Source organism: Apium graveolens, chromosome 10, assembly GCF_009905375.1.
Source record: "Apium graveolens cultivar Ventura chromosome 10, ASM990537v1, whole genome shotgun sequence".
Lineage (NCBI taxonomy): Eukaryota > Viridiplantae > Streptophyta > Magnoliopsida > Apiales > Apiaceae > Apium > Apium graveolens.
In genome coordinates, this window is record NC_133656.1 from 212,114,530 (window position 1) to 212,139,435 (window position 24,906).

Genomic DNA, 24,906 nt, shown 5'->3' on the forward strand with positions numbered 1-24,906 from the left:
CGCCAGATGTCACTATTATTTCCTGTCTCTGTCACATCACCAACTATGAGTCATTTTGTTTACTCCATCATCTCCTGTTTAATTTTCTTTTGTGAAATTCTATTAGAAATTCCAGTATATTACTCTCTATGCTACATCATTTTTTGGCAGGCCTTCGTTATATTTTTAATTTTTTTTTCTGTATAAAAGTTCTATATTTAAATTTTTATTCAAAAAATAAATAAAATAAAAAATATTATAAATTATATTTTATAGAAATGTCGAAATGCGTGCAAATAGTAGACGTCTCAAAATCAATGGGAGGGAGGGCGTATGTTTTTTCTTTCTTTTCCACATTAATGCATTTTAATAGTATGTACGGGAAGAAAAATCAACATTAAAATTAATAAATCAATCAGAATATAGAAAAATTTGATTTTAAATTTGTGTTGAATAAAGAAGTGTACAATTATTTGAAACAATTTTTTTATAAAAAGTAATAAAATAATATTTTAAATAAAGTTCAAATTTACAAAAATGCAAAAAGGGAGTTTAAATTTGAGTTAGAACATCAATGTTGTAACAAACATTTCTAGAATTAGTTGTAATTCGATATATACATGCAGGTCATAAATCAAAGGCTTAGTTGCACCGAGCATTTTTTTTGGATCATTATCATTTTAATATTAATAATTTCAATAATTACACTTTATATTAGAGAATTTTTTGAACGCCACACTTTACATCCATTCTGTCGGTGGTAAAAAAATAATTTGACATATTTAATTATATTTTGATCATTGAAGTCTAACAGATTTTCCATCCTAATCTTCGAACATTTTTTTAAATATTTCGACATTCAACTATAAAAAATATATTTTTTAATTATTTTACTAAAAAAATTGATAATATTTATATATAGTTTATTTACAAAAAAAATTATATTTTTGATAATATTCATATATATATATATTGTTTTATTTTCAAAATTTTGAATAGTTACATATAGTTTCATTTTTTTATTTTTTGAAAATTTGATTTTTTTTTGTTTTCGATAATAGTAACCCCTTAAATGATATTTTCTGAAAATTTGTAAAAAATGAAGGTGCTAGATAATAAAACGATTTTTCCGAAACGATAAGTCTCATTAAAAATGGAATTATAACGGCTCGAGAATTAAGATAAAACGCACACCCAATGAAAAATTGTACAAATGAATTTTGTGTTTATTTTTTAATTTTTTACGATAATAGTTTAAAATATATATGACGAATCATACAAATTTTTTTACAAAAAAATCTGTATTTTTCGTATTTTTTGTTTTTTTATTCAATTATATTTCAAATATTCTAAATTTTAAAAGTAGTATATTTTTTTTAATAAAAGGGTTTAAATGTACATTTTTTATTTTTTTTATTTTTTTTATTTTTTTGTCACAAAATGTACATTTTTTATAGTTGAAGGTCGTAAATGTTAAAATAAAATGTTAAGGGATTTAGATGAAAAATTTGTTGAACTTTAATGATCAAAATGCAATTAAATACGGTAAAATTACTTCTTTACCTAGACTTACTTAAGGATAACAACAAAAACTCACGAAAGGGCTGCAAAATACAGTGTCCAAACTTGTTTGGGATGTAAATTGTAAAGTGCAATTGTTGATATCAAAGTAACAATATCAAAGATTATGCCATTAACCCTAACTAAAAATGAATTTTAATTCAGCAAAAACTGATAAGGAGGCGAACACAAAAGGCTATGTACTTCCGAATTGGCATAATGCCATATATTCAACTCATATCATGGTCATATACTCATATATGTCACAAACATCAATAGTCAATAGCTTGACAGACCAAGTTTTGCTTCTCAAGAACATACCAAATTGTATTGTGAAATAAAGTTCAGAGAAAAAAAGAAGAAGAAGATTTAATTAGGAAAGTTACAGAATTGTATACACTCCAGTCACTCTGCATCTTCTTGCACTTAATGAATCATCAGCAAAAGCTGTATGTTATTTTACTAGAATTTATAGTTATTATTATAAGATTGCAGAGATCGATGTTGCGCATAAATTCATAACATGGTAGTCTAGCAGATATTCCAACCTATTCTCGTGGGGTGGTGATTTATCAGATACGATTTGTGAAGGATCATCCCATCTTCATCGTTGTGTGTCTGTCCATCGTGGCCCTGAAGCCACTGATAAAATTGTGTACACATTGTACAGAGACACTTTAATTTTGTGGGTAGTACTAGTACATGCATCTCCTTACCAAGCTACCGGAGATATTACACAATTCATCGGAGCGAGAAGGTTCGGGAGTTCAAATAGGTCAGGGATGCTCCCATTTTTTACATAATACTCATTGATTTGTGGTGCCAACTCCTGGACTACTCAAAACACTCCTATCATTCTCTACTGCAGTTTGAACTGGATATATCAAATCACCCGCAACAATAATTAATGGGAGAACCATATAAGAAACATATTAGAAAATGATAAAGCACAGAATCTTGTTACCAAGACCAAATCAAAATCCACAAATGCACTGTATGTTATTGCTCATTCTAAACATCCACAAAATAACAGGCATATAACCATTAACTGTCATGCTTAAGCATTAGATATAGAAACCACTTTTCTGTCAGTTGCATTGAAATCTTTCACTGCTGAAATCTGCATATTACATACGCTGATATCGCAAAACATTTGAATGTATGGCGTAATTAATTCACTTATATGTCACGGGGGAGAAGTCAACTTCCATATTTTGATAGTTCCATCATCACTTGCCGAGGCAAGCAGCCCAGTCCCCTGGAAAAAGATACAGTAGAATAAGAAAGATATTTCAAAGGAGAATTTGGACCCTACTATGTAGGAGTTAGGATCCTCGCAAAGTTATCAAAATTAACTTATCTCTACACAAAGTAAACTAAACCATCTGAGACCAAGCATTCCTAGACTTCAACCTTATCTGCAGCCAGCATCGTAATTTATTTGTAATATAAAACTTTAATATCAAACTATATCAAATGTTGAAATGGCTGTTGAGATTTTATTTTGAGAAAATTATTCACTGAACAAGAATTTTGATCAAAGTAACCCCATATGTAACTCTCAGTTCCTAGGAAAGAAATTCAATCATTGGAATTTCTACCTACTTGATTTAGAAAAAGTAAAAATTAAATGTCACTAAGAATAGCAGACCACTGCAAGCTTTAAGAAACACAGTTCTACCAATGAAGTATGCTAGTTTAGGAATCTTAGATACATGGGAAATTTGACTCATAGGTATGAGCAACATATAGAAGACAAATCATGTAATTCCAGCAATATAAAAGTGACAACATTATGTGGAGATAATACTACTTATGTCAGACCTCAGATTCTAATAAGATCATGGAGTATATGGTGGTGGGGAGGGGGAGAGCTTACCATGGGGCTCCACTGGACCGAGTTTATATTGTGTCCATGAGCATTATCCTGTTTCAAAAGCAATTTATGCATAGGTTCACTTTCCTGTGAAAAAAGACAGTAACGATCCATTGTCACTGAAAATCGGTTGGATTACATATGTTAACAATTATTCTTTAGAAGAAAAAACTTCAGTAGATAATCTATTTAACGAACCAGTATGTATGGCTCCTGTATAAATAATAGAACTTGACTAGCAGAACAGAAAGATGTTCAACTGAGTCGCATTCACACTAGGACTGAAGTCAAATACCACAGAGAACTTACTATTCAAAATTTAACAATGATCACTCTATCATATATGATTATAGGTCATTGTACTTTGTAAAAGAAAGGAAGACATGGATCTTGAAGTTCAGTTGAACAGGAAGGACAAAATTTCAACTCGATATGTACATATACAAATATTTATGCTGGACTATGAGTTTGTAATATTCTATAGTAATCACTTATCTAGAGTTCTTTGGGAAAGAAGAAACAAAATTCAGTCATGATGTAAAAGAAGAAGAAGGCATAGTATTGCTACGATACTTGAGAATGGAAAGGGAAGGGACAAAAGAACACCTTGTGAGTAGAATCAGAAAGATGTGTAAGCATGCCAAACCATCCTTAAAAAAGAACATGCAAGGAGATTAAGAAAACATATGAACATACCGAACCATCCAGATTCTCATCAAATAAACAAATCGCACCGTCAGCTGCTCCACTAGCAATTATTCCGTTGCTGCAGTAATTTCATAGTAATTAATATCAAGATAGGAAGTAAAAAGAGATAGACAATTACATTTACTGAGATCCAACTGATGAGTGCAGTTCACAGAGTTTCAACTTACTAGGAGAAAGTTACAATAAACTAAATGATTTCACTCCTCTTTCCTTTCTAATATCATATTTTAAAACTAGAATACTTTATTTTACTTATACATCTATTTCAAAAATGAATATTGATATTAACTCTTATTAACAAGAGTTTCATTTTAATGTCGTAAAATGCAAACCAGAACATAGTTTGAACCATAAAATCAGAAGTGAACTGGAAGAAGTACTTTCATGTGATCCAGTACCTTGACCAATGGACTGATAAAATTCTTTGATGATGATAGCCAGATAGAGTTTGAAGATGTTTCCTGAAAACCCCATTTACGCATATATAATCAGCAGTTGTATCTTACTGAACTAAAAACGGTTATTTGCCGTACATGACAATAAAACTATTTATTTGTGGATACTAAAAAGCAACTATTGCACGATAATCTTGGTGCAAGTGCATCCTTAAATTTCAATACTTGCTGTTTAATCCTTAAAATTTTAGCTATACCCTACAGTGAGGTACTTAAGTAAGAAATAACTACCTAGAGAGTTACTTTTAATAATTTACAAGTCAAAATATAGTCCAGGCAGATGGGATCTCAGTATACTGAAGAGTTGGGTAGGAGCGCGGGTAAAAGGTATCTTTATTATTTAACCTTGTGAGCCCCCAGTTGGCATTTTAATGCTAAACATTCTAGTGGTATATGAAAATGTAAAACACAGCGAATAGCATATTTTATTTTTGACAAAATAGTTAGTAGTGCTCCAAATATTCTATGGTCTGAAATACCTAAGTTGTGATGCTGCCAAATTAAGATTTCATTTATCTTTACCCGCATACTGTGTGCTTAGGGATTTTTCAAATAAAAAGTGAGCAAAATTTGAAGTGTCCAGCTTCAGAGTTATTAAAATGAAAATTTAGGGTGTCAAATGTGATTTTACTTATAACAAAGCACTTATCATTGAATAAGATAAATAAGGTAATGCACAACAAGAGTAACTTATAATAGTAATGCCCTATAATTGAGAAGAGAGAAAAATGCAAGACTACACCAGGCATTGGACTAATACAGGCCTTTTAAAACAGGTTATAGACAAGATGTATACCCAGGTACAAAAAAAATCTACAAAAACAAAGGTAGCCACTATCCTGACTTCTACTTTAAGGTTTGATAAGAAGCCAAAAAAATTAGAGAGATATTCTAGTTGATATAGTTATGCTATTGGATGGGCTAGTAGACAGAAGAGAATTAAATTTGAAACAAAGGCAATAACTGGAAAGTTGACGCAACACCGACTTGGAAGATAAAGATGATTAATTAGAGCGAGGTCTTTTACTATTCAGGTATAGACTTCTAGATGCACTTGTTAAAACGATCCATAAATAAGGATGGAGCAAAAAGCGAAATAAGAAAAGGAAAATTACATGGAATGGATTATATGATACTATATATTTGCAAAAGGTGTCTTGCGAGCATGGCATAAGATAGGGTCGTTGCAATAAAGGACTAGTATTGCTGCCTTGTTTGTTACTAAAAAATTATTGATTTGAGTAAAATTGTTTATGGATGCTCTGCCACAATGAAATATCGAAAAAGAAACTGTTGAACATGTTAGGGTACTTGCATGAATTTTAAAATCAATAGACTCTAAAGCTGAGAAATCAGAACACAGTCATTCCCCAGTAATGACAATATGTACATAAATTTAACATTGTCATGAATCATGGACAATCTCCATGTAAATAGAATCTAGAAGTCAAATTACTTGTGGAGATCAAGTATTATAAGTGATGTCAATAAGACAAGACTCAAGACTGTGAATAAGCAAGTTCATTACCAATGACCATAATCATAACCATACTGCTCCTTTTTTGCACCCCATACTCTTATGGAAAGATCCTCACTGCAAAGTGAGCTGAAGGACAACTTAGTAACATTATATTAGCAACTAATGAAATAGATGTCTTTTCCAGTATCATGAACACAGAAGGTCAATACTCTAGTCTAGTAGCATGAATATCCAAAAAACATAGTGCAAGAAAGCAAGAAGATTCGTACCAAGAAGTAACCATTTTGTCTCCAGTGGCATTAAAAGATATAGACCAGACTTTAGATGAGTGTCCACTACAGAAAAGAATGGTATAGCTTATAAGACCAGATTAGATGTGTAATACATAGGATCAACATCTCTATTCAAGTATTATTGCTCACACAAACACACACACACACACACTGGTATTCTGACAAGAAAATAAAGTTAGTCGTGGAGTATTATACCAGCTTCAAGGAATTAGAGATAGCCTAGTGGCAAGTAATTTATTAACAAATATATTATGTGCAGAATTATATTTACCTAGAGAAAGGTTTCAGGTTGTACTTCTCTGCAGAATCCAAAGTTTGACCAAAAACCCACTCACCGTTGTCAATATTTTTTTCCCAAACCTGCAGATAGAGTATCATGCAAAAAATTTCAAATGCTTAATACTATTTTATTCAGTTCAAAAAGACCGCGAGTGCTGTAAGGCAAAGATTTATATCTTTTATACCTGAATAGAATCATCAGATCCACATGAAAACAAAATACTTTCATCTAGCGGGTGCCATTGGACCGATTGTACACTTTCTGTTTCTCCTACTAATTTGTCAATTGACTCATTGTAATCAAAGTCTGCATATCCCACACCCACACGTTCCAAGAGCCAAATAGAACCTCCGATGGCAGTGGCAAGATGGTTGCCAGATGCGTCGCAAGACACACTTACAACTTCATTCTTGTGATCCTGGAGGAATGCATAAATACAATAAGATTTTCCTGCAGCGTCATTGTGCAAAAAGTTTATGTATAAAAATTACAAGTTACGTATGAAGATGGATTTTAAGGCCATTTCTGTTTCATGGTATTACAACCCCCGGACTATTATATAATTTGCTCATGTTCATACGGTCTTTGGTCGCTGAGTTGTCCCCTTGACTAAAATTTGTATCCCTCTTAGTTCATCTCTATTAAATTACTTAGGGGAGGATGGAATTACTAGCCCCACCAAAATGAACTAGGAAGAGATAAATAATAGTTCATATGTAGGATTTGTTTAAGGGATTAAGTATGACAAAAAGAGTGCAAATTATAGATAGCCAAGGGATTAAAATGCTTCCAAACATGTACAGCATAACATCTGTTGCGATCCCTTCCAGGACTGGAAACATTTCTCGAAACAGGTAGTGGTACTTGCAAACGACAGACATGTATGAACAAGAACTGACTGAAAAACTGGCAATACAAGTTATCATAACAATTAACTGGTGATTGTGACAATGAAGTCATCGCTATAATACCTCTATCTTCAGCACATGTTCCAAGGAATTCTCATTCTCGTCCCATATGGAAATGGTTCTTTGGCTTGCAATTGCCAACAACCTACCATGTGGTGTCCAGCAACATGATGTAGTAGTTCCTTTATAAACTCTTCCAGTATTTCCCTGCACAAGCATAAACGTAAGTGTATGCCTGGGAGAAGTCTTGTGAAAATAATAAAGAACATCAGTCTATTAAGAAATTTTAGAATACTATTGTATAATATTGTGAGAAAACTAGATAGAGAATAAGACTTGATTTTTCTTTATTGTTATCTAATAGTAGGTGTATAACTGTGTTCCTCTATGTAATTACAATGGATAATAAAGACCCGGGATGTGGCATGACTCATGACTAAGAGGCTAATTTCATAAAACAAATCAGAATAGACCAAATCAAAACTGCTTCCAGACAGGCATTAAAAAACAGGATACACACTCCCAAGGACCACAAAATTCCTTCCACTTCAATGTTCTTGAACCAGCACTTGACTACTTGTATGCAACATAAAGTTATAGAGTAATGCTCCTTTGTCACATTTACTACTTGATGCAGTCAGTCTTATGGCAGGCATGTCAACACAGACAAAATCACATAAAAAGTGTCATTCTTAAAATTTATAATAAAAAAAACAAACAGCACACAGTAATAACGAATAGACATATATCAGAGTGATTAACAAATCTGGTGCGAGTACTTGAGCTAGTTATTGTTACTCTGTGGAACTCCAACAAAAGATATATCAGACCTAAAACATGTGTAAAATCAATTTTTGTATATATATATATACACACACACACAAAAAAAAAACTATACTAATAACTGATCAAGTAAAAGCAAACAGTCTAAATTAATTACATAGCGATTCTAACAACAATTTACAGAAACAAAATCAAATAGTATTCTCTCATACACACACACTATAACAAATAATAATAAAACCGAAGATTACAATTCCATCAAATTTTCAGCATAACACACACACACACACACATCAGTTTGTAATCTACGGTGAATAAAAGTTAAACTAATAAATACAGTTTCTTAGTCATTGTAATACATCTCTGTGTGTGTAATCTCCAGAGAAATTAGTAAAACTAGATAAATACAGTTTGTATGTATTAGTAAAACTAGACAGGCTTCAAAAACAGGATACATCATAATCTAGTATCATTATAAACATCTCTGCGTTATAATACAGTTTTTGTGTATTATAAGTCTTAGATCATTTATAATACGAACACTGTGTGTATAATCAGCAGAGAGATTAGTTGAATAGAATTTATACAGTTTCTCATGCTCCTCCTTCAACATAATGTGAGTGTGTCTAAAACAGAGACAGAGTAAAGAGGAAGAAGAGGCACCTGGTAGTCGAATGCAGAAGTGGCAGAATTTTGCTTCCAGATACGAACGGTGTTGTCGCTGCCGCAAGAAGCCAAAATCGGCGGTGTACCGTCGGTTCCGGCGACAGGGTTCCAGACTACGCTCCATACCTTGCCATTGTGACCTTCCAGCTTCTGTATCTCCCTCAGTTCTGATCTCTCTCCCATCTCTCTCTCTCTCTCTCTCAAACTTATCAATTCAAAAAACTAAGACAAAGTATTACTACTGGAGAGAGTTTGATTCAATATATATACACACACATTTATTAATGTATGTATAATGCCTGGATGTATAGTGCCTTGAGTTCACACCTCGCAGCTATGAGCACTACTTTGAGACTAGTAGAGTAGTAGGCTACGTAGCCTACTTGTTCATCACGTTTTTGACCAAGGGGAGTGTCACTGCCAGATGCCACTGTCATTTCCTGTCTCTGTCCCAAACTATTACTACCAATTTTATTTACTCCATCCTCACCGTTTAATTATTATTATTATTATTTTACCGAGATCAGCAAATTTTATACAATATACTGTATTTATTTCATCTTTATACACGTTAATGCGTTTATAGTAAGTACTACCAGTAGAAAAATCAACAACTATAATAATAAATAAACGAAAATATTAGTAAAAAGATGGTTATAATTTTGCGTTGAATAAAGAAATGAACAACTGCAATTAAATATCGTTTATTTTCAAATAAGATCCAAACTTCAAACCGATTTTCTTGCCAAGACCATAGGAGTTTATGAGTCATAAGATCAATGCCTTTGATATAGAAAGTGATAACCAAAAAAAATAATCAATTAGTCGTAATCGAAATACAAGAAAAAGTGTAAAAGTAAAAAATAAAAAAATTAAAGATAATTTTAATTCAAACTGACAAGAGCAGCCAACTTTACTAAAACAGGGCAGGGGGAGGAGAACGCCAAAGGCATGCACTTCGGAGTTCCAAATTTGCATAGTGCATATTCAATACATATCATTGTCATATACTACAAACATCAATAGTCATTTGCGTGACAGGCCAAGTTCTGCTTCTGCCTAACATACCAAGTTGTTTTGTGAAACAAAACTGAGATAAAAAAATTAATTTATCAGAATTTATTAGTGCGCATCTACTTCAACAAGGTTATTGTATTTTATATTTTATACATGTGTATGGTACACTGTAAAAAATTGTACAAAAGAAGAAACAATGTTAAAACAATTTTGTGACGTTTGGATGAACGTCGAGAATGAGTTCAAAGCACTAGCAGAAAAATAAAGTGGCCAGTGAGTTGAAAAAGTTAAAAAAGTACGGCTTCAGGTGCTACGTAGGGAGTTCAAAAATTTGAAAATGAAGAAACGGGAATGAGAATGGTGAGAACGAGAATAATATAAAAACTTTGGTTACCATTCTATACTCTCTGGTTTCTTTTCTAATAACTAATTCAAACACTAACTAATACATAAGATTGAGGTTCCTGGATTACTGATTGCTTTCTTTTGTATATTCTAACGTAACAAGATTGATAAAGCAAGTAGAAGGATTTACCAAGAGCTTTTTAAAAGAAGAATTAGTAGTTCCTACTTCCTAAGGGGTCGACTCCGGTAGTGATCAATATGAGGCATCGATCCCATTGTAGTCTAATGGATATTCCAACCTCTTCCCTTGGTAACAATAGTTACATGCCGAGACTCCAGGGTGATAATTACATGTACTGTAGATGATCATCTTCTGATTGTCATTGTCTGTCCATCCTGGCTCTCTAGCCACTGATGAAAGTGTGTGTACACACCGAGGCACTTTACTTTGGGGTATCCGACTTTTACGAGTACTCGCTGATTGTGCTGCCAACTCCTGGACTACTCAAAAACACTTTCATTTCTACTGCAGTTTGAAACTGGTAATAATATCAAATCACTTGCAACAACACTTAGTGTGAGAAACATTGACGAAACTTATCAGAAAAAAACAAAAGTATGGAATTGTGTTACCATGACTAAATCAAAATTCACAAATGCACTGTATGCTATTGCTCTCATTCTGTTTATTGTCACAAAATAACGGTATATATCCATCATGTTCAACCATTAGATATAGAAATCATTTTACATTCAGTTGCATTGAAATCTCACTGCCGAAATCTGCAGATTACATAAACTGATATTTGCACAACATTGAATGTACAACGTTATTTTTAGACATATGTCACTGGTGAGAAGTCAACTTCCAAATCTTGACGGTTCCATCATCACCTGACGAGGCAAGCAGCCCAATTCCCTGGAAAATGATACAGTATAACGTAAATGTAAGAGATATTTCAAAGGAGATTTTGGACCTAATCAAAAGGAGTTGATCCTCACCAAGGTATCAAAATCAACTTAAACCCTAATCCTAGAGGTAAACCAAACAATAGGAGATTCTCTACACTTGGATCAGCCTTGCTTGAAGCCAGCATAATGTAACTTTCTTAGTTTCGAGAAAAAATAAAATCAATCAATGAAAGTCCTGCCTATTAAATTCAAAAAAGTGAAAATGGAACGCCATTACGAATAGCGGAACACTGCAAGCTTTAAGAAACAGTTGCGTAAATGAAATATACTACGTTGGGGATCTTAGATAGGGGGGGGGGGGAGTTGACTCATAGGTATCACCAACATATAGAAGATAGATCATGTAACTCCACCTATAAAATGAGCGATGATGTAATGTAGAGATAACAATACTTGTGCTAGACCTCAGATTCTAACAAGACCATGGAGGATGAGGTGGTGGGGAGGGGGGGGGGAGTTCACCTTGGGGCTCCACTGCACTGAGTTTACATCTGTTTCATGAGCCTTTTCCTTTTTCAAAAGCAATTTATAGGTAGCTTCACTTTCCTGTGACAAAATACACAGTAAAGATCAATCGTTACTAGAAGTCAGCTGAATTAGAGCATACATGTTAACCATTAACTTTTAGAAGCAAAAACTTCAGTAGATAATCTCTATAATAGACCAGTTTATCTGGCCCTTTTATGCATAACAGAGAACACAGCAACCAGTTCCAGCTTTCCTCTAATAATCAAAGTACTTGAGTAGCGGAACAAAAAGTTCAACTGAGTTGATTAACAAGTTTTGAAACAGCCTGCACCTAGACACTTGGACTAAAGTCAGGTATCATTAAAAGTTTACTGTTCAACTAAATATACTACTGTTCAATATTTAAGGATGGCCATGATTTAAATATATGTGCAGTCTATAATAAAAAAAGATATGAATTATAGAGCTCAATTGTAAAGGAAGGGCTAAATTTCAAATCGCATATGTAATCTTTAACACATTTGCGTTGGACCAGAGTTTGTAATATTGAACACTGTTAATCTCTTACCTAAAGTTCTCTTCGAAGGAAGGAATGCAATTTCTGTCATTTCGTGCAAATTTACACATAAGCTCAATTAAATTATTTTACAAGAGAATGGTCTTTCCTTGTCGGTTTCTCCCATTCATTTACTATCAAATATATCACAAATTTCTATTTGCAATAATCACATGCTTCCCACACTACATCAATCTATTCCCTCTTCCTCCCTCCTTTCTGTCTGCAATTTTCTTCACAATTCATTTAATTCCATTTACTCTCCGTCTCTCCCTGCACTGTAACATTACTGAATTGCTTTTATTTTCTGAGTCTTGGTATCTGCTTAGGTATTTATATAACTCTGCTTAACCTGCACTTTCCTACAAAACTCAGTTTAACCTCTTAAAATTATTTCCACAGTCAATATGTTGGTAATACATTGTTAAAAAACGAATTAAGATCCCAATCCCCTTCTACTATATTATTTAAGACCATAGGACTTTGAACTCCACAAATGAATTAAAACAAAATTTAGAAGCAAGGTAGTGAAAGACCATGGTACTGGCTTTTCATAACACAACACACAGAATCCAACAAACATCCATTTTCAATGGCTTGGGCAGAGAGAAAATTACCATTGATCTCTTACAAAAAATGGTTTATTAACAAAGAAAGTAAACGCGTCAAAGGAGGATCACTATAAATAACAGAGGAGCACTGTTCTAATAAGAAAAGCGTTGCCTGGAAATATCAGTAGGGGGCTGGGGTTCTTAATTGTGGTGGTGCTACAAGCCCAACACTTAAATCACATAGTTGATTTCTCTGTTCCCTTTTTCTTTTGCGTGTGTGTCTATCAGTAGGGGAGAGGGACAAAACTATCATAAGAATCTGTCAATGTACAACTGCTTATGCAGTTCAACAACATGAACAAAAATATTCTACAAAAAATTACAGCTCCAAAAGAAATGCACTCAGACATGATATCACCATTATTAATATAACTTCCTGCTGTCATGTAAGCAAAGGGGAAAACACTTTATCACAATGTACTCGAAGAAGGCGGCGTAGTATTTCTACAAAACTTTATAATGGGAAGGGAAAGGAGCAAAGAAATATCTTTCAGTAGAATTAGAAAGGCGTGTAAGCTTGCCAAAATATTCTTAACAAAAGAACATGCAAGGAGAATTAAGAAGACGTATAAACATACCAAACTATCTCGATTCTCTTCAAATAAACAAATGGCATCAACAGCTGCTCCACTAGCAATTACTCCTTCGCTGTAATAATTGCATAGTGAAAAACAATAATATCAAGAAAGGAGATGGACACTAACATTTACCGAGCTTCAACTGACGAGCGCAGTTAACAAAGATTTTCAACCTACTAGGAGGCAGTTACAACAAACTAAAAGCTAGAATTCCGCGCTGTTTCATTTCTAATGTAAAATTTCGGAACTAAATATTTCAATAATACTTATATCTCTAGTTCGAACATGAAAATTAATATTAATTTCTGTTCATAAGAGTATTAGTTGAATAATATAAAATGCATACCAGAACATAGTTTGAACCGTAAATCAGAAGTGAAATAGACGAGTTCTTTCGTATGATCCGGTACCTTGACCAGTGGACTGAAAAAATTGTTCGATCATGATTGCCAGATATAGTTTGAAGATGCTTCCTGAAATTCCAAATACAAATGTTTCATCAGCATTTGTATTTAACTAAAAGTTAACTGACAAGTCAAAAATTTAGTCCAGACAAACGTTATATCAGAATACTGAAGAGCCGGGTACGAGGGTGGGTAAAAGGTGTAATATTAAATCTTGTGAGCTCTCAAAATGCAGTTAGATGCTGAACAATCAGCGCTTAATGAAAATGTGAAGTCCAGCTAATCGCATATATCATTTTTGATAAAATAATTAGTTGTGCTCCAAATATTTAAGAAATGCCAGGTTAAAGAACACAAATCTGAAAAATTGAGCTCAACTTATCTTCTCCGGTCAGAAGTTACCTAAGCTGTGATGCTCCCAAATAAAGATTTCATCTATCTTTGATAAAATACGGAGTGCTTAATGCGTCTTTAAATATGTGGTAGGCAAATTTTGAAGTGTCCAGTATCAAATTATCAACTTGTGTGATGATGCCTATAAACTGGAGAGGCATGTAACTTCGATAATAAAGGGAAATGTTAGTAGGATAACAATCAAGTTAGTGAAGGTTAACTCTAGTATAAGTGATTCAGGCTAGTTGACTTTAATCCTAAAATGTAATTTGATCGTTACTAATTTAAAATATGAATATGATGGAATAGTTCCAATATTTGTTTCTCTATTCAGAAACTACTGTTAACTTTCCCCTCTCTAAAATTTCTTCGATCTTGTCTACTATTTTCAAAAACCTATATTGATACATATCTCTCTCTTTATCTCTTATTTATCTAAATTTTGTGCAATTCTTCCTCTTTTATTATATGGCCTACCACCCTAATTTGTTTCTATTGTCTTGGACCCAGGTAATATCATTGATCTCACCTGTTGCATGAGTAAAAAGGGCAATGCCGCTTCTCTACCAGTTCTTGACAATGCTTCTGACTTAATAGAATGAAAATTTAGGTAGTCAAATGTGAGTTTACTTGTAACCAAGCTAGGAGGGAAGCACTTCCCATTAGAACTGGTAAGAAGTTACTGCACGATGATAGGAAATTACAGTAGTAATGCTCTACAATTGTTAACGAAAGAAATGAAGACTACATCAGGCAGTGGACTAACACAGACTTTTTAAAACAGGTGATAAACAGATCCATACCCAACTACACGAAAATTTAACAAAAACAAAGGTAGCCCCTAGTCATCACTTATGAATTAAAGGTTTGGCGAATTAGCTGTTAAGAAGCTAAATATTAGAAGAGATATATTAGTTGATATACTTATGCTATTGGATGGGCAAGTAGACAAAATAATAGAACATGAAAAGAAGACAGTCATTGGAAAGTTGACTCAGAACCAACTTGGAAGATAAAGATCATTATTACGAGGAGGTGTTTTTACATTTCAGGTGTAAAATTCTAGATGCATTCGTCAAAACGATCAATAAATAAAGATGGAGTAAAAAGCAGTATATGAAAATTAAAATTACACGGATTAAATTTGAAAATAAGTATGCACAAATGGTGTCTCACAAGCATGGCCTAAGATAGGGTTGTATTGCCAGTTTGCAACGAAGGACTCATATTGCTGCGTGCCGGCCCATCTTGTTCACGAATTAGACTTAATTGATTTGAGTAGAACTGTCTATGGATGTTCTGCCACAATGAAGTCGTAATTTAAAAAAAGGTTGAACATGTTAAAATACTTGCATAAATATTATAAGCACTAGGCTCTAAATCTGAAAAATTAGAACCACAACCATTCCCCAAGTTATAGCAACCAAGTGATTACAATATATACACATAAATTTAACATTTTCATGATCGTGGACACTAATCATGTAAATAGATTCTAGAAGTCAAATAACTTGCAAAGATTAAGTATTTTAAGTCATGACAATAAAATAAGACTCAAGACTGTAAATAGCAAGTTCAATACCAAGGTACATAGCCATGACCAGTCTGCATCCTTTCTGGACCCCATATCTTTATGGAAAGATCATCACTGCAAAGTCAACATGTGTCATTCAACCCAAGACAAATTGTATTATTATACAAGCAACTAATTTATGAATATATCTTTTCCAATATCATAAACACGGAAGGACAAATATCCAAAAAGCAGTGTAAGAAAGCAAGAAATTTCATACCTGCATGTAATCATTTTGTCTCCAGTGGCATTAAAAGATATAGACCAGACTGTTGATGAGTGTCCACTACAGAAATGGATGGTATAGCTTAATAAGACCAAATTACAAGTGTTATACACAGGAACATCATCTCAATTATATACCTGTATTCTGACTAGAATATAAACTCGCCCGGGGAGTATTATATCAGCTTCGAGGTATCAAGGGTAGCTTACTGCAAGGCCCCGTCGCCCCCCCCCCCCCCCCCCCCCTCTTATTCTTAAAATCTAATTTATAATGTGAAAACTTGTACTTAATTAGAGAAAGGATTCAGGTTGTACTTGTTCGCACGATTCAAAGTTTGAGCATAATACCACCAATCATAGTCACTATATCTTGGCCAAACCTGCAGATGGTATTTCAAATGCTTAGTATTATTCCATTCAGTTAAACAAGAGCAACACCTGCTATATGAAAATAAATTTATATCATTTATACCTTAATTGTATTATCATAGCTGCATGAAAACAAAATATCCTTGAACGAGTGCCATTGGACCATTTTGACATCTTGTGTGTGTTTTACTAACTTTGCAAGCCTTTCATGTTCAGATTTTTCCACAACTCGCCAAATACAAACAGATTTATCTCTGCTGCAAGTGGCAACATGAGCGCCAGATGCATCCCAAGACACACTTTTAACTTCATTTTTATGACCCTGTAGAGATGCATAAAAACAATAAGATTTCCCAACAGTGTCACTGTGCACTAAATTTTGACATAAATATCAAAAGGTACATTAGAAGATGGACTTCAAGGATTATAATTCCTGGACTATTATGGTATTTGCTCATATTCATACTGCCTTTGGTCTCTAAACTATCCCATCGACTAAAATTTCAATCACTTTTTAGTTCATTCCAATGAGAATAAAAATACCTAGGGAGAGGATGGAATTAATAGTCCCCCCAAAATGAACTAGAAAGTGATTTGAGGATTATCTGTATATAGTGTCAAGTATAACAAAGTGAGTGCAAATAATAAATAGCTCATGGATTAAAATGCCTCCTTCAGGTAGAGCATAACATCTGTTTTTGTCCTGCCAAAATTGGCAACATTCTCAAAACAGGTAGCACTAATTGCAAAAGACATATATGATCAGGAGTTGACTGAAAGTACTGCAAGCAAGCAGGGACGGAGCCAGAAACCAGACTTTGGGGTGGCGAAATTCTTTTCGGAGTAATTGATTTATATTTTTAATTTATTATATATTAAATAAATAAATAAATATTATTTTTAACAATTTTAATGTACAAATATACTTGAATTCATGTATCTAAATTCATAACTATGGTAAATATCATTAATATTAGAACTAAATTCATATATTTTATATATTTTCGAGGGGGTGAATTGAAAATATATTTTTTTACTACTAAATATACAAATATGTAAATTTTTTAAATAAATTTTGATACTAATTTCATGATTATACCGGAGTTTGGGGTGGCGGCCGCACCGCCGGCCACCCCCTGCCTCCGTCCCTGCAAGCAAGATAAGTTATGTTAACAATTAACTGGTGATTGTGACATTGAAGTTGCCACTACGATAATACCTCTAAGTAGTACCAAAGTTTAAAGCGAGTTTCGATCTCGTCCCATATGGAAACCGTGCCATCAAAGCTTGCCACTGCCAACAAATGACCAGATGGTGACCAGGAGCATGATCTAACAGCTCTAGTATGAGCTTCGTCAATAGTTGCCTGCATAAGCATGGACATCAGTATATGCCAGCATGAATTCTTGTGAAGATAATAAGAACATCATGTTGTCAGTAAAATAAGAGCACATAAATATTATGAGAAAAGAAGATAGATAAATCTAGATTCTTCATTGTTATCAAATAGTTGTGTTCCTCTCCCTATGAAATTACAACGGAAAATAAAATGCAGAATGTGGCATTATTTATAAATAAGAAGTTAGTTTCAAAACAAACTAATTGGAAATTGCCTCCAGAGAGGCATCAAATAATAGGATACACACTCCCTGGACCACATAATAAGTTCGAGTAGAATGTACTTCAACTAGCAGTACTTGGCTTTGTATGCAATGTCAAAGATAGAGAATAAAGCTCCTATATGTTTATTATAGACAATCATAAAGTAGGCATATCAGCACGAAAACGCATAAAATATATAATTTTAAAGTCTACAAAAATAGAACAGTTAACAGTTAAACGAATAGACTTAATTCACACTGATGAATGAATCGGTGCCATTACTTGAGTTAATATTATTGTCACACACTCACGCCCTGAGATAAATTAGACCTCTATACGTCTGCCTCATCAAATTCTTATAGAAAATTATGGTAGTAATGGTTCACGTAATTCCAGTGATATGTGTGTGTGTGTGGGGGGGGGGGGGCGAGAGAGAGAGAGAGAGAGAGACCATGCAGTAGAAAGCAGAAGTGGTAGGATTTTGAGTCCAGACACGAACAGTCTTGTCGCCGCTGCAAGAAGCGAGAATGGGTGGTTTGCCATCGGTGCCGGCAACAGGATTCCAGGCGACGCTCCACACCCTGTCCGTGTGTCCTTCAAGCTTCTGTGTCTCCTCCAGTTCAAACTTCTCCTCGGACCCAGACATTTCTCTCCTCGCCAAAGTTTATCAATTCAAAAAGCTAAACTTTCTGTATTACTGAAAAAACTTTAATTCAATTTTATATACATACAAATGTGTGTGTGTGTGTAGTCCTCTGTGTTCAAAGCTATAGCAAATTAGCAACTACTCTGAGGCTACTTACTCTTCACGTTTCAACACAGGGAGTGTCTGCCAGCCTACTAGCTGTCACTATCATTTCCTGTCCGTCTCTGTCACTATCTTTTTATATCTTTTTTGCCTTTTTCTTAATTTATTCTGGAATATTACAGTAATATAGATTATTATAATTGATATTCAACCTTTATTTGGTCTCCATTTTTTGCCAAAAACATAGGAGTTGTAAGTTGTAACAACAATCTCTTGAACTGGTGTGAGGAATTGATGTACACCTAATTTTTCAAAAAAAACAAATAATAAATAAAATTGAAGTTACTTCACCACGGAGTGATGAAAACAACCAACTTTCCGACAAGTCAAGAACAGGGCAGGCGAAATGTACTTTCTAGCACTGCGTAATGCCAGAGTACAAATATTTGATATGTATTTTCTCATAAAAGTGAAGGTGCCTATGATACTTCTAACTGATTAGCTCTTCACGTTGTTTTCAAATTATCCTACAATGAAGGAACTTTTACAGCTACATCCACCAACTGCACTTGGATTCGATGCCACCTGCACCATGAAAGAAGGTAGAAGTTCATGCAATATAAGGATCACTTGATTTTTAGAATATACAAGAAAAACGAAGAAAAGGCAAGTGCAGGAAAGAAAATTTTAAATGCTCATGCCACCATATAGAAAAAATCTCACGTTCCTACTTTATTTATGCGAAGGGAGAATATTACCATTATTTGTACATGTACCTATGTTCGTCTTGTCTAAGAAGCGGAGAAAACTGTTATTATTTATACATATGCTTGTGCTGTAAAAAAGTGGAAAATATTAAAAAGTTAATAGAAATAGGTTGAGTTCACTTGCAGGAAAGAAATGAGGTTTGAACTTTTTGAATGGTACTAACGAATATAGAATTTACAGTGCTGCCTTCATTCCACTTTAGGGTGTAACTGAATTACATTCCTTCTTTCTACTATGTTCTTCACAGTTCTTTTCAGAAGAAATTTGCATTTCTCTCATACTATTTTTTTACTTCTACCCTTATTTCCATCTCTTACCTTAAATATTATTGATGCTCTTCTCCATCATTCTATTCTTGACCACAATTAATGTTTTACGATACTTGGGTTGTCTTGAATGTCTTTTGACAGACGAGATACTACATGGATGAAAAACATGGTTGGTTCATGAAATTGTTAAACAAGGAGCCTGAGATGTAGGGAACTCATAATCAATTGTCAGATTAATCCACTTCAGAAGGCAGCTTTTTGCTATTACTATATAAACATGAGGCGTGTTTTAAATGCTCAAGGTATATATGAACAAAATATCTACCAAGTACACTTAAGATGCTCTATAACATGTACCACGTGACGGCTATCAAGCTGTAATCTACATACATAGCAAGGAGACATCCATAAATAATTTACACAAAGACTACTAATACATAGTGTTATTTTGCATGGATGAAATAGATGATCTACAACATGTGCCATGTAACACAACTAACTTACTTGGAATGCAGACCTTATAAGTTCCTCCACATAATCAACAGTTGATCCTTTCACGAAGTCATATGAGATATTATCTACCACCAGTTTAACCCCTTCCCTCTCGAATATCCTATAAATAGAAGAAATAAAAATAAGATTGTAAAGAATAAAACAACAAACGAATGCAGAGCATTTAATGCACTATCTGAAGAGGGGAGAAAAAGCCTACATTATAGACTACGCGTATTGATTAACTTAAGCTTCTTTGAATAGAGTAAACTTTAGTTAGATACTATGATAAGCTGAGTTAACCTGTCATCTGAGTTAGTCTTATCATCAAGTGAAAAACTATATTGGAAGCCAGAACATCCACCAGCTTCTATGCTTAATCGAAGCATCTTCTCTTCATGTTCATTTGCTTGTAACTCTTTCATCCGCTGCAAAGCACCTTCAGGTCAGTCATATGAATAATATATGGTGGCGTATAAAATCAAAGTATGATGACATGCAAAACTGAATACACTAATACAAGCTGTTCTCCTTATCGAAGATTGTTACAATCTATACAAATCCTTGTAAAAGCCAATAAACCTCTATCCAGAACCACCTCAACTGGATCAGAGCAAACAACGATGTTGAATCAGGCCAACCCTTGCCGCCTTTCCTAAGTTCTGACTACTTTAAATTATGTATATCATCACATTTTCATGTACAGTCTTACAAAATGTAATAAAAGACGTTGCAATGTTATATGAATCAATTTCAACCTTGACGAAATGTGTACTTTGTAACATATTTCAGGCCAATATATTAGTATTACTTTCTTTCTGTTTACATTCAAGGAAAACTAAGAAGATAGATAATTATATAAATAGTAACTATAACTTTTTCCATTGCAAGGAAAAGCTTCTCAGACAGCATGCCAGGATCACAAATAAAAAACGCCTAAAATTTTAGGTGTATTCGTGAGATAGTAAAACAATTTTGGAAGGTTAACAAACCAATACACATATGCAGCACATTCAATTCAAACAAACTCTATACGGCCAATAGTATATGCAGTGTCAAAATATAAAAAAATAAACATATTTTTACATGTATAGTAAGTAGGAAATATGAATGCCTAATCAGGTCATTAACTATAATCGATGTGTTAATTGTAAAGAAAACAAGGGGGAGGGAGGGAGAGGGGCGGGAGAGGGAGGGAGAGAGGGAGGTGAGAGAGAGGGAGAGAGAGAGGGAGGTGAGAGAGGGAGGGAGGGAGAGAGAGGGGGGGGGGGCAGAGAGAGGGGGGGAGTATACCCTAACGAAATTATCTGTCAAGTGAATAGATTCAGAAGACACAGACGTGGAATGAGGCTGAGAAAGAGCAGTTGAAGATGGATTTATTCTTCTCACACCCAAAATTGTATAATTCTGATGTATTAGAGCTGCGAAGTACGAAACAAATTCTGATGTATTAGAGCTGCGAAGTACGAAACAGATCGCTTCATCAACGAGCTCGACGAAAAAGAAGGCATATCATCTTCTCCTTGTGTGCTATTTTCTCATTATATATATATGGGTCCCTATCTACTGCCATAGTTGGATAGGGACCACTTCCAACCAATAAATCAAGATCATTGAAATAAAAAACGAATGATTAGGATCCGTTATTCTCGCTATGTTTCATTGCGGTAAAACATTGCGGGAGTGGCCCATATACTCCATTCCCTTTTTTACCATTTTCCTATGTTAATTCATTTATCAATGCTTTTTTAACTACATAAATATTAATTTAATAAGATATTATTCTTAATATTTCTGATTAAAAATTGTATATTTAAAAAATATTATAAAATATTTTATAATAATATTATATATTATATTTAATATTTAATATTCAATATTTTAAAAGTATTGAAACACTAAAATGAAATTAATATATTTAAATATTTAATAATATATATTAAAATAATAAAGGAAAATATTTTGATATTTACATATTTTAATTATTCAATATTTTTAGTAATAAATTAAAATATTTGAATATTTGAAAATATTAATAATATTAAATATTAATTCGAATTTTAAATAAACATGAACCTACTACCGCAATGAATCATTGCGCTACCAAGCATTGCGGTAGTCGTTTTTTAAACACAGACACACGCGGAAACTACCATTATACCCGCCCCAACCCAGAAACAAACACAAAACACCGGCGATCAAAAGCGATTTCAGCGAAATCAAACAGCTCCTGATATCTTCCTTAATCAAGCAGCTTTGTTCTCTTTCTCTATCTCTCGCTCATACATTCTTGAGGTAATTTTCCGAAATATGTTTGTTTTTAACTGTTAGGGATATAATTGGGGGAATACAAAGTTATTGTTTTCAACAATAATGTGATTGCAATACAAAGTTATTGTTTTCAATAATTTGGTTGTGTTGTTGTTAATTTTTCGAAATTAGTTAATTATATAGCTGATAATTTGTAATTTTATTCTTTTACTTGAAATTTAGGTGTTTAATGGGACACTTTGGTGATTTAGGGTTTCTAGTTTATGAATTATGAGTTTCGGATGTAATTTGTGCTTTTTAATTGGTTTTATTTGAATTTGTTAGAAATTACAGGTTGTTGTGAATTGTGATGTTTTGAGGTTTTTGGTGGGCTCACATGGCTAGCGAGATGGGTACGGTTGAGGAAAATGTGAGTGATTTTGGGGAAGTAGGTTTAGTTGCGGATCGTGAGTGTGGTGTTGAGAATTTATTGGTTTCAATGCAGTCATGTGAACCCTTTTGTACGGATCAAGTTGAGAAGTTTGAGAGTTTGGTGGTTGCTTCTGATAGAGTAGGGATTGATGCAATTGTCGATGCCTTTGATAATATTAGTATAGTAGAGTCTTCTAGACAAAAGCGGGATGAGAAGGAGACACGTGGATGTAATGATTTTGCTTCTGATGGAAAATGTCTTGATGCTAGTTGTTCGTTAGTTTGTACGAGGAGTGACATTGGTAATGAACCGCTGTTGAAAACAGATGCTAAATTGTTAGAGAGGTCGTTCTTAATTAATTTCTACTTAATAAACTTCAATTCATGTCCCTACTCTACAGTTAGGTTTTTCTCCTTGCTAAATTTGTTATCATGTCCCTACCCACGTTGTTTCATTGCGGATGCCGCAATGTTTCATTGCGGGGGTAATCTGGGTTTTGCATAAATTTGCAGATTGGTCATTGCACTTGCAAATGATTTATTTTTTATATAATACTTTTTCTGTTTTACAGAAAACTTTCTGCCCAATTTTGGAAAAAAAAATCTTCAAAAATAACTTTTTTTCAATTTTTTTTTGGAGTCACTTCTTTTTTTGGGATTATTAATAATGGCAAGAAGTACTAACATTAACAACATTGAAAATATTTAATTAAAATTCATTAATATTTCAATATACATGATAAGAAATTACAATCAATTTTTTCCTTTTTTTCCTAATAATCTCGAGGGACAATTTCTTCTATCATGGCTTTCTTCCCTCGCCCCACAAAAACTGCACTTTCGAAATTGTTTATTTGAACTTGACGTCTCGATACCACTTTTGAATCTACCCGCTTTTGGACGTCCTTTTGTTTGTGACCTTGGGGGATCTAATAACGGATCATCTTCTTCATCACTTTCATAGTCCTCATTTATTTTTTTCTCTCACTCTTCTCCCGGAAAAGACTTAATCACATACTCCTTTTCTCTCTTGATCACGCTTATCAAGTAATTGTACCGCGGAACGGAGCAACTACCAACAACGGACAAAACTTGGAAAGCTTTACACAATCCACTATATCTTGTCGTTTGAGATTCTACAATATTACCAAGCATCCGAGGGGTACACGGTAGAGGTCCCGCAACTTTGTTTCCATTTATTGTCCACCTCATTGTTACAAGATCTGGCGGTATCATCGTCTTTTGTTTCTTGTTAAGGTAACGGATCATGTGTCTACAAATCATCCCGGAATGTTCAAATTTTTTACATGTACAAGAATAACTCCCGTCGATGGAAACCTTCAAGAAAAAATTCCTTCTATTAATTTCCGGCAAGGTGGACTTTTCTACCAAATACATCTTTGAAAGATAATCTCCACAACTTTCATGCTTTTCACAACAAAAGATTGACTTTTTTGAAGCTCTTTTTGAAATCGCTTAAACATCTCTTTTGTGTATATCTTGAAGGCATGTATCTCCATTGACGAGTTAGAGAATAGTCTCTTTTCCTTGTACTCGGTGTCAAAATCGGCTTGAACCTCCCGTAAATATTGTGAGTCCAAAGCCTTTTGTGAATTCTCAATGAATTCTTTCAAACCGGTCGACGCTTTCACATACTCATCAAAAAATGAATTCATAGACTCGCTCCTTGAGGTGGTAGTCATACCGGCGGCAAAATGTTGTTTCGTGAAAGCAAAAACCCATTGCCGTCTAATTGCATACTTATCATTTAGCCAATTGTGATTTTCAAGATCATATTTCTCTTTCAAGTCCTCCCACCTACCTTCAAATTCCGTTGGTGACAATG

General features: G+C 33.8%; 3 protein-coding genes across 16 annotated transcripts; all 3 read right to left on the reverse strand.

Annotated features, from left to right (window-relative positions):
• Nucleotides 1-2,469: 2,469 nt before the first annotated feature.
• On the reverse strand, nucleotides 2,470-9,341 carry LOC141688884 (protein CIA1-like). Of its 3 annotated transcripts, none has more exons than XM_074493014.1 (10): nucleotides 8,986-9,341; nucleotides 7,603-7,746; nucleotides 6,816-7,049; nucleotides 6,623-6,711; nucleotides 6,328-6,393; nucleotides 6,107-6,184; nucleotides 4,522-4,584; nucleotides 4,112-4,181; nucleotides 3,419-3,502; nucleotides 2,470-2,797 (listed from the first exon to the last, which is right to left on the reverse strand). In XM_074493014.1, the coding sequence occupies exons 1-10, from the start codon at nucleotides 9,169-9,171 to the stop codon at nucleotides 2,726-2,728; spliced, it is 1,086 nt and encodes a 361-aa protein (XP_074349115.1). In that variant the 5' UTR covers nucleotides 9,172-9,341; the 3' UTR covers nucleotides 2,470-2,725. The 3 variants fall into 3 exon arrangements, with proteins under 3 accessions (XP_074349115.1, XP_074349116.1, XP_074349117.1); XM_074493015.1 differs by having other exon boundaries at nucleotides 6,107-6,172; nucleotides 8,986-9,340; XM_074493016.1 differs by lacking the exon at nucleotides 6,107-6,184.
• Nucleotides 9,342-10,999: 1,658 nt separating this feature from the next.
• On the reverse strand, nucleotides 11,000-19,039 carry LOC141688885 (protein CIA1-like). 9 transcript variants are annotated; one of them, XM_074493017.1, is made up of 11 exons: nucleotides 18,905-19,039; nucleotides 18,553-18,798; nucleotides 17,719-17,865; nucleotides 16,603-16,821; nucleotides 16,446-16,510; nucleotides 16,126-16,191; nucleotides 15,915-15,980; nucleotides 13,946-14,008; nucleotides 13,536-13,605; nucleotides 11,785-11,868; nucleotides 11,000-11,269 (listed from the first exon to the last, which is right to left on the reverse strand). In XM_074493017.1, exons 2-11 carry the CDS (start codon nucleotides 18,745-18,747, stop codon nucleotides 11,198-11,200), a joined length of 1,047 nt encoding a protein of 348 aa, XP_074349118.1. In that variant the 5' UTR covers nucleotides 18,748-18,798; nucleotides 18,905-19,039; the 3' UTR covers nucleotides 11,000-11,197. The 9 variants fall into 9 exon arrangements, 4 of the variants coding, with proteins under 4 accessions (XP_074349118.1, XP_074349121.1, XP_074349120.1 ...); XR_012562180.1 differs by having other exon boundaries at nucleotides 11,676-11,868; nucleotides 18,553-19,027; XR_012562183.1 differs by lacking the exon at nucleotides 11,000-11,269 and having other exon boundaries at nucleotides 11,784-11,868; nucleotides 13,882-14,008; nucleotides 18,553-19,027.
• A 242-nt stretch (nucleotides 19,040-19,281) lies between these two features.
• LOC141688886 (iron-sulfur assembly protein IscA-like 2, mitochondrial) lies at nucleotides 19,282-21,925 on the reverse strand. Of its 4 annotated transcripts, none has more exons than XM_074493021.1 (6): nucleotides 21,817-21,925; nucleotides 21,672-21,781; nucleotides 20,682-20,806; nucleotides 20,404-20,499; nucleotides 19,626-19,684; nucleotides 19,282-19,434 (listed from the first exon to the last, which is right to left on the reverse strand). In XM_074493021.1, the coding sequence occupies exons 1-6, from the start codon at nucleotides 21,887-21,889 to the stop codon at nucleotides 19,400-19,402; spliced, it is 498 nt and encodes a 165-aa protein (XP_074349122.1). In that variant the 5' UTR covers nucleotides 21,890-21,925; the 3' UTR covers nucleotides 19,282-19,399. The 4 variants fall into 4 exon arrangements, with proteins under 4 accessions (XP_074349122.1, XP_074349125.1, XP_074349124.1 ...); XM_074493024.1 differs by having other exon boundaries at nucleotides 20,391-20,499; XM_074493023.1 differs by lacking the exon at nucleotides 19,626-19,684.
• Between the last annotated feature and the right edge of the window lie 2,981 nt (nucleotides 21,926-24,906).